Below are 9,620 nucleotides of genomic sequence, written 5' to 3'. Positions count from 1 at the left end.
GGTTGTGATTAGGGTTAGGGTTAGGGATGTGATTAGGGTTAGGGTTAGGGTTAGGGTTTTGATTAGGGTTAGGGTTGTGATTAGGGTTAGGGTTAGGTCTTAAATTAAAGCATGTTTTAATGTGAATCAGCTGACTACATGTGTTGCGCACAGTGGAGTAGCTCAACTGGGGGCTGTGGCTGAGTGACAGGTCTCCATGAGCACTTTCTTTCTCTGCTGCCGGACTGATTATGACCGGGTTGGGCTCCCAGCTGACACCTGACCACAAACACATGCTTATTCTTCTCAATAAGAAAGAGTAGACAGAAAACTGCACACTTTGACTGTAAAATATGTTTCTGTTAAGTTCTCATGTTGCAGTAATTCACACGTTGATGTCTGAGACTTCACTATCGTGACTGTGTGTTCGCGGAGATTATGAGCCTGCTCCACATGTTGATATTCAGCGTGTTTAACGTTTTGAACACCTCAATACAATACTTAGTAACTCAATACTGTCAATTATAGACATTGTGTCATGCAGGAACATTTGATTCAGGGCAAAAACACATATGGCATAATCGATAACTGATCGTTAACATTTCCAAAGATCGATCACGGAAAATACTTGAAATTTACATCCCTAGTGTCTATATTTATTAGAGTTGGTGTTGTAAATATGCCTGCATGTTATTGTGTCACTCTCGCTCCTAACTCCTAATCCTTGGTATTTTGGTGGGGCAGTTTGAGAATCGAGAAATGGCCAAACTGTTCACAATACTGAGCACCCTGAAAGACAATGCTGATCTCGGCACCTATGTGTCATCTCCTGAGGTATTGTAGACTGCCTTTGAAATTGCGTTCAAACCGCTGTGTCTGTTTTATGTTTATGTTATTCCTGAGAAAGACAGTAATAGACAATGCACCTGCCTGTCGCTGTCCATAGGCGTCGGTGCTGAACCATTCATTAATCAATGCAGTAGAATCCTGTGTGCTGTCCTCGGTGCAGCTGAAACATTTGAACTCGACAAGCAACCTGTTGCCTTTTAGGGGCTGTCTTAATTCAATAAGTGAGAGTTTGTGTTTTTTATTGATAAGTAAAGGAGAAAATATATCAGCTGTTTTACAGTTGTGAATTTGACTATCAGAAGGGCCCCTTGAGGATGCTCCGCCCCCTTTGCACTGAGAGTCTAGCTCCGCCCCTGCATAACACTATGACCTTCTTTCTGTGTAGGTGGGAGTCCTTGCTTCTAATGACCATGTATGTAATCTACATTATTATTATGAAGTAAGTATACTCAACTATGTCGCCTCACTTCATTGAAGTCTGACTTTGTTGTTCAAACAGATGTAAGAGAAAGTCTGCTTGGTCACAGGTTCAACTCCCAGCTTATGGTATTTGTGACGCATAAGCTGAGGAGCGCCAGGCCGTGCTGCCATGTTTCAGAGGGCCACAGAGACATCAAGATGGGAGAGGATGCCTCTGCCTGCAACACCTCCATGGTGCTTATTAACAAAGGTCAGAAGAAAATAGGATAACCTTTACTTCTATGCTGCTTTGTATCCGAACAGTGCAGATGTGGCTCTTTAAAAAACTGTTCATATATAAAAGAAATAAATGGTGTTTTATCTGGTCACAGGCCAAGCCAATAGCCAGGAGCCTCCTCCGGTCGTCATGGTGGATGAGCTTCTTATCCTTAACCCCCACAAACTGTCCTTCTCTGAGGCCGGCCTGCGCATCATGATCACACCCCACTTCTCTCCTCGAACCAGACTCTCCATGGCAGGACGGATGCTCATCAGTGAGGTAAATGACTGTTTACTGTATTGAGAATGGACAACATCACTTCATACATGCCCATTGTGAAATTTAAAGCCAAAAGACAGCCCCCCCTGGGCACTGACATATTGCAGTGGTGCCAAGGCATGCACAGAAGTGACATGCCCTCTTTTTAAAATCAAACAATTGATCAAAACAGCAATTCTCAGAAAAAAAGAACACTTGGAAATGAATCAGTATGATGAGAACTTAATGACGGACACATTGTTTGAGAAAAATGTATTTTAATTTCTTAGTTTGACCCTCCTCCCATCTGTTAGAATGGAGAAGGTGTTATTTAAGACCTATACTGCAGCCTTTGAGTAGGGGGAGCTCTAAATCTTTTGGCTTCACAGTCAATGAACACTTTTTGTGTCCATCTTAAAATACAATCTTTTTAAATTACACAATCGTCACACATTGTAACACAATCTTTAGAAATTTTGCAACAAAAACATGCCGCTCTCTTCTCACAGAGACAGAGGCTGATTCAGAGCTCCGGGAATCAGCAGGACGGCGAGGCCAGCGCCGGGTCACGATGCGGGTCGACCAGCAATAGTCTGAAAAGGACAGGCTCTTGTAGTCTGGAGAATGGGGGTAGGGGACATGGCATAGTAGATACAGAGTCAGGAGACAAGCCTGGTGCAGAGGCATGCCAGGCGGAGGAAGAGGAGGATGATGAAGATGGGATTTTCAGTCCTGTTCGCATACCAGGTGAGGAAGAACAAGCTGGGAAAAATGTATATGTAGGATTTGTTGTAATTTTATTTTGACTATCTTGTTATTATTCCTCTGGGATCTGAGGTGTAAATAAGTAGATCATCTGCACACAAAGAAAGTCTAAAAAGAGGCAGCATGAAATTTAAGTAAAGGTGATGTTTTATTTTTATGAAGCCCGTTTAATCAGGAGATACAAACAAAGGTGAGAGTGTCGCAGCTTTTTCTTTAATTTCTCATATTTAATAAATGTGTATCAGCTAATCCTTTGATGAAAATTCTCTAAAGCTTTTGATTGATTTACTTTCACCACTGCCCCATTGACTGACTGACTGACTGACTGACTGACTGACTGACTGACTGACTGACTGACTGACTGACTTCCTGCTCTTCACAGGTAGCTGCCGTGCGCGGGTGAAATGGGTGATCACATGGCCTCTGGGCCTCCTTCTCTACTGTACTGTGCCTAACTGTATCTTGCCTCGCTGGCACCGCTGGTTCATGGTCACATTTGTGGCGTCCACTTTGTGGATTGCCATCTTCTCCTACCTCATGGTTTGGATGGTAAGTAATCTTAAAAAAAAACTCTTTATGTGCACTGTTACTGATTGCTGAAGATATTTTTGTTGGTACTAAACAGCACAAGCCGCACAGAATCACTTGTGCACCAGCTGACTGCTTGATTTTAATGTGTCTAATGTTTCAGGTCACCATCATCAGTTTTACATTAGACATCCCAGACTACATCATGGGTATAACCTTCCTGGCGGCAGGGACCAGCGTACCAGACTGCATGGCAAGTCTGATTGTAGCTCGGCAAGGTAAGAAACTTCATTCTGAATCTTTTGTCTTTTCTTTCTGTGTTCAGGTTCTTATTTTCAGCATTTTCCCCTTACTTCTCCTCTTTCTTTTCAGGCATGGGGGACATGGCAGTATCTAACTCCATAGGCAGCAACATCTTTGACATCCTGCTGGGTTTGGGTTTCCCCTGGGCTTTGCGAACCCTTGTGGTGGAACACGGATCTTCAGTATGCTAACACTTTATCTTGCTTCAATATCAATTTCTCTTTCCATCTGTCTGCAATATGTCTGATTTACTGATGTCTGCATGAGTATGAGACTGCTATCAGAACCAAAATATCATAGGAAAATGACGTTTTCTTTTTTCCCCACTCACAGGTCTCAATAAATAACAAAGGTCTGGTGTATTCTGTTGTGCTTCTGCTGGCTTCTGTGTTTCTGACGGTAAGGAAAGAGATGGGTTGTTTTAGTATCTGTAGAAAAAAAGCAGTGTAGGTGAATTTTGTGGGGCCAAATTTAGAATACTCCAAAGTTGTGTTGCAGAAGTAGAAAAACCTAATCTTAATCCCCAATAATATTTGAAACCTTACAAAAATCTGAAAAACTGAGAGTGCAGCCTTTCTCCACATCATGTTGGCGAATACAGACATGTCTGTTATGACAGCAGGACAGAGAGGACAGTGTGAATGTGTGAATACAGAATAGGTGGCAGAAAATTGTCTCAAGAGAAGAGTGTTTGGATTTATGAAACTGAGATATGACGACAAATATCAGCACCCCTGTGCTGCCAAAGTTTCAGAGGAGCTGTAGTCTTGTGTATGCTGAAAAGTGCTTTTTCATCGAAGAATGCTTTAACTTCTACGACGTTTTTTCATGGATGGGTAATTGTACTAGAAAACCCAATGAAGCTACACTCATAGTGTGTGTTTCCCGTGTAAAGAGACCAAAAATCTTCACTGAGGAGGCGCTTGGTTGATTCCAACCCTCACACTGGATCCCAAAGCTCTAAACTGATCCCTGCTGCTTTACTGTTCACTCTGACCACTCCCATCAGCTTTGTTTCTAGTCTCAGCAGGCTGCTGTTTATAGCAAAGAAACTCTACAAGCCCACTCCACTTTACATATACTAAAGGAATGGCGCACTGACACAAAGAATTATCAGTTAGCTGCCATTGCGGACCACTTGACAGCTAATAAATTAGGTATTTGCTTCAGGAGTTGATTGCAAAGTAAAACAGAGCGGCAAAGAAAGAATATTTGACTTAGATCGATTAGAGAGCTGGATACACAACTCCAAATGAATGCTCCGTGTCTGCTGTGCATGTATACAGTATAGGTTATGCTTTGCTAGCACATTCAACAAGGCAAACTTTTTTTTGTCCGTCCATAATTATTGGATTTATTGACCCTGAAAAAACGTCTGTGGATCCTTTATCACCTCCTCACACCTCTCCCCTCTCTCTGCTCTCAGGTGATGAGTGTCCATCTAAACCACTGGAGGCTGGATCGCCGTCTGGGTTTCGGTCTGATGTTTCTCTATGCCATCTTCCTGCTCTGCTCAATCCTCTTTGGGCATATGTGAAGTCTTAAAGGTCAAAGTACAACACCTGTCACACAACCTGCTGAAGACCCACCTTTCTTCCAACAAGTCCTCACTCATGAAACCAAAAAAGAAAAGTGTGGCAACGTTGTGGAGCTCCTCCTTGGAATTTATTTGCTCCTGTGTTGGATTCACTGAGCTGTGGCTGTCTACATGCAACAACACAAACACACACTGAAGTCTTTTATCAATGGCACTGTTTGTTTGCCCTCATGCAGAGTGGTGTTAAAAGCAGTTAGTCATTTAAGTATTAAATTAGATGACTCAACTTAAACTTTAAGGACACAGCAGATGGGAGTCCCATGAAGTGACATTAACAAAAAAATCAGACTTCTATAAACAAATAGCTGTGGTCCTTGTTAGCTGGATTACAGCTAAGTGTTGTGGCTCTGTTTTAGGTCGCTAATGTTGGTAGTAATTATACAATGTTAAATTCCAAATAGTGAAAACTTCAATGGGTAGATATTTTGTTCTTGTTAAGTATGTAAAAATCTCAACCTGGCCTCTTCTATAAACGTTCTTTAGTAAAAGCTGTCTTATTTGGAGAGGTCGCAGTTCAAGCACAGTACAAATCTGAACCACTAGTGCTTCATAATACATTTTTAGTAAATACTCGTTACTGTTTCTTTCCAGCAATAAACCGTCAGATTTTTTAAAGTAACATTAATGTGGTTTAACTTGTTGAAAGCAGAGACACTGCCTTTCAATCAATCAGAAGATGAGACATGAAAACAGCTGCAGAGGCAGGAAGAAGCTGGAAGATTGGGGTGACTTTTTGATTGAATTATTTCAGTTTTTAATATTTTGAAAGCAGTTGCAGGTGAGCAAATTCATTACAGGACCTATAACTTGATGATTTTATCAACAGCTCAGCCAACAACACTTATTTATTATTGTTAAAGTTATTTAACCTGCATTTTGTATCCCAAGCTTCAGTTTGTGAAGAGTGATGAGCAGTGTTTGTGCCAATACCAAATAGCCCAATATTTGCAGGTTGCAATAGTTGCAGGTATTACTTTCAGTAGGAGAAATAAGTGTCAATGAGATGAACATCATATAGAATCCAAGAGGGTAACTGCACATAGGAAATCAACTTTAGAATCAGGTGAAGTCAGGGATCAGATACAATACTTTGTTCATGAGATTTTAGCAAATAAATGAGTTTCTAGATTTTGTAAATATTTGTATATTTTTTACATGGTACCCTGGTGTTAGTGAACATTTCAAAACTACAAACGTACACAATTTAAAAGGTTAGAACATCTTTTTTTAAGGTTTCACATATTTACTCTGAGGTGTCATGGTTTGGCCTAAATGTTCAAAATAAACCACTGTCTGATGGCCTTACATGTTTCTGAATGTACCACTTTAGCTGACTTTAACATTAATGTGGAGATATTTACATGCATTCAAATGTAGTAGTCAGCACTGAATTACAGCAATGAACCTCTGAGCAGAGGCAGAGATGGTTTAGTATACTGTGTGTGAGTGTGTGTTTGTGTGTGTGTTTGTGTGTGTGTCAGAAGACTTTTAGAATTGAAACACTGATATAAAAATGCACATTGTTGTGATTATTTTGACGATTTTGCCTCACTGCTTATAAGCAAGTATTGGTACAGCTCAATGTACGTAAAGAGATTAATATAGTGTTACAGTATTTTTAAAGATCTTATTATATGAAATCTAATATATAATGTAGTACTTTGATGAATTTGAGTGCAGGTTAGTAGTAATTATTCTCTTTAGGTACGACGATGGATGTTTAGTTTCTCGTATGGGATTATTTCTCTATGGTGGAACATTTTTAAGCTCACAGATCAGCAGAAACAAGCACATCATGATCTCACGTTGCATTTTGGCAATATGATGAAGGATGACTGAATGTTCCACTAAAGGGATGAGCAATCTATTTCTTACTTTATTATCAAATGGCTGTATAATTATAGTCTTTGTCTACTTAGCAAAACTTTTCACTGTTTGTAAATGTTCAATTTACATAGTTTTACAAAATGAATGTGTGACAGAAACTAGATTTGTGCTGTTTTTGATACTCTGAAGAGATACTTAATGTAAGGCTTCAAGTGATAATTGTAGCAGAATGAATGAATCGTTTCTTCTGATTGTTCAGTGAAATATGAAATCTGTAATATGAGCGCTTCATTAGTTATAAATTTGATGGTATGTGTCTTACAATCCTTATGACTCGTAGATCTTCTATTTAACTATTGCTTCATCGACAAACTCTTACCTTCCTTTATGGAAGAGATCGCAAGGAAGTGAAGCTTACGTTTACAGTTTTAAAAAAAACAGTAATTTGAACACGTTTTTTTGAAGAATTGCTAGAATATTTAAATGTTGTGTGTTCGTAGTGTAAATTTGTTTTCACATCAAACAAGCAAAGTTCTTGTTCTGCATTTCTTTTGTACAGTAAGTTAATGTGCATTACAGGCAGTGCTGTTTCTAATCCAACTGATTATTTCAAACAAGTACTATTCTGGGTGAAAAACATTGTTTCATCTAAACTTTATACAACTTTGTCACATGCCGTATCAAAAGTTTGGGGGATTTTAAAATATCAGAAAAGAAAGTAGAATAATGACACACATCCTGTCTAAATTTATGGAAACATGAGCTAACTTGTAAAGCTGAAATTAGTGAACAGCTTTTCTTATTATCAACTTTTTTTTAAGTCTTTGTTGAAATACAAATCATTCATTTGTTACAGCTTTTTCAATGTGAGTGAGTCATAAATCTAAAAAAGTAATCAAAGATTAAAAAAGTCTTTCCCTCATTTCGTTTAACAGTTTCTGCTTTTAGTTTTGTCATCATCTAAGGTAAAAGGTGCATATTCTCTCTATAGTCAACCAGTTAAACAAAACAAAACCAGCCTTCCTTTACTTTTAGATTTTTTTTTTATGCTAACATGTCCTTTCACTTGGCTGTTTCGAGTCTCTGCTTTAAGCTTCTGTATTCAGACCTTGTAGTAATCTTAGTACACTTGTTGTCGCTCTACAGAGACACAGCACCACCAAACCAAACAGCTGATCTGCAGTACTCATGGTTTCACAGCACTCAATGAATGTTCTGTTTTCTTTGCTGTGACGTTGGAGGTAGAAGAATATTTTTAAAAGTTTTGAAATGTATTGCGTAGCGCTCTTACGAGATCATAGAGGACTGTTGTATCTTGAGTCAAATAAAAAAAAACTGTGCAATAACAACTCACCTCTTTCTCCTGTTGTTTTCTGTGGGTTGACTGTGAATAATGGACATGCAGCTTTATGCACTCAGTAGAAAAAGTGAATTGGTCGGTCCATTACCGCCATCTATTGGAGTAAGCCATAAAAAACACATAACTTTTCATAAGTTAAAACACTTAAAGTAGCATAATGTGTTCCAGCTTACAGATATTCTCATTGTTATTTCTCCTTTTCTTTTAAACATTTTAACCATAAAAAAAAAAAAAAAAACTTGGCTGTGAGATTGATGCATCATTACATTTTTATTGTAAGGACACAAAAATCAGATCTGTTCAAGTAAAAGCAAATTGGTTTGGTAAACTCCCTACATTATGGGATAACTTTCTGTTGGCAGTACAGTTATATTTTTCAAACGACAAAAGCTGAGATTGGTATAACAGCAGGTAAATGATCGCCTTCTGCTCACTCATTCAATTAAGAATAAAACAGTTCAAGTAAAAAAAGTTTGTGGAATCTGTGTTAAGTTTAAGAAAATCTAATTCATGTACTAAATGTTTGTAAAGAACACATAACATATGAGGGAACAGAATTACATAACATTTTGCTGTCATCTGCATAAGTTTGAATATTTTAATTTGTACGTAGTGAAGAATAGACGATCAAAATCTGAGTCTTGGGGAACTCTGTTTTATTCAGTTGTGCTCATAAGTATACATACCTTGGCATAATTGATGATTTCTTGGGTAGTTTCTGTTGTCATTATAAAATAAAAAGAGTAAACACAGTTGTTGACAATAAATTGCTTCACCCAATCACTAACCATGAGTGAAAATAAAAGTTTTTCTCTTATCATTCATATTCTCTGAAAAATGGCCCAAAAAAAATCACAAATTCTGCCAGGGTATGTAAACTTATGAGAACAACTGTAGATGTTTAATTAAAGATGCTGTTGGTAGTCACAGAGTAAACATCTGTTCAGAGAGAGGGACTTCGAATGTCAACACTATCCCTCCCAACTAGATTTCCTCTTAGCCCCCCAACACAGATTGGCGTGTGCAGTCATGATAATGCCGGACTCATAACCAATCGGAGGACGTAGTAGGGGCCGCCCCTTAACCACTCAGGACAGATGATTGGAGATTAGCTTTGACTGGTCATGACGGGAACGAGGGGAATAATAACATTGCTTGATACAAAGGCATTGGAAAACACAGAGATAGTCTCAAATGACTCCACTTACCGATGAGAACTGATCGGCATTATGACCTTTTCTCCAAACCCAGCAGAAAAAAAGTAACGTTTTTTTACACCATTCCTACCAACAGCAGCTTTAAAGCCCCTGCAGAGTCTTTAGGGGGTTACAGATTTAAATTAATACTGATGTACCTTTATGACTTAGGAAGGAAAACCAGACCATTGGCAACATTTCATACATTTAAAATAATTATATAGAAATATATAATTATTTTAAATGTATGACATTTCTGGGGCAAGGTTACTATCAGAG

At 38.6% G+C, this 9,620-nt stretch overlaps 1 protein-coding gene across 1 annotated transcript in view; it reads left to right on the top strand.

Moving 5' to 3' along the window:
* Positions 1-8,138, top strand: part of LOC117812616 (sodium/potassium/calcium exchanger 3-like) — a 42,947-nt gene extending 34,809 nt beyond the window's left edge. Inside the window, exons 9-17 of the mRNA XM_034683505.1 lie at positions 1,214-1,267; positions 1,356-1,498; positions 1,620-1,786; positions 2,275-2,512; positions 2,913-3,079; positions 3,222-3,336; positions 3,431-3,543; positions 3,695-3,760; positions 4,788-8,138. Of these exons, the coding sequence (XP_034539396.1) occupies positions 1,214-1,267; positions 1,356-1,498; positions 1,620-1,786; positions 2,275-2,512; positions 2,913-3,079; positions 3,222-3,336; positions 3,431-3,543; positions 3,695-3,760; positions 4,788-4,898 (1,174 nt within the window). The 3' untranslated portion in view covers positions 4,899-8,138. The remainder of the gene's footprint in view (positions 1-1,213; positions 1,268-1,355; positions 1,499-1,619; positions 1,787-2,274; positions 2,513-2,912; positions 3,080-3,221; positions 3,337-3,430; positions 3,544-3,694; positions 3,761-4,787) is intronic.
* The last annotated feature ends 1,482 nt before the right edge of the window (positions 8,139-9,620 follow it).

The sequence above is a fragment of the Notolabrus celidotus genome, chromosome 5 (genome assembly GCF_009762535.1).
Source record: "Notolabrus celidotus isolate fNotCel1 chromosome 5, fNotCel1.pri, whole genome shotgun sequence".
NCBI lineage: Eukaryota > Metazoa > Chordata > Actinopteri > Labriformes > Labridae > Notolabrus > Notolabrus celidotus.
The sequence above is the reverse complement of the archived record's forward strand: the minus strand, read 5'-3'. Positions and strand labels throughout refer to the sequence as shown.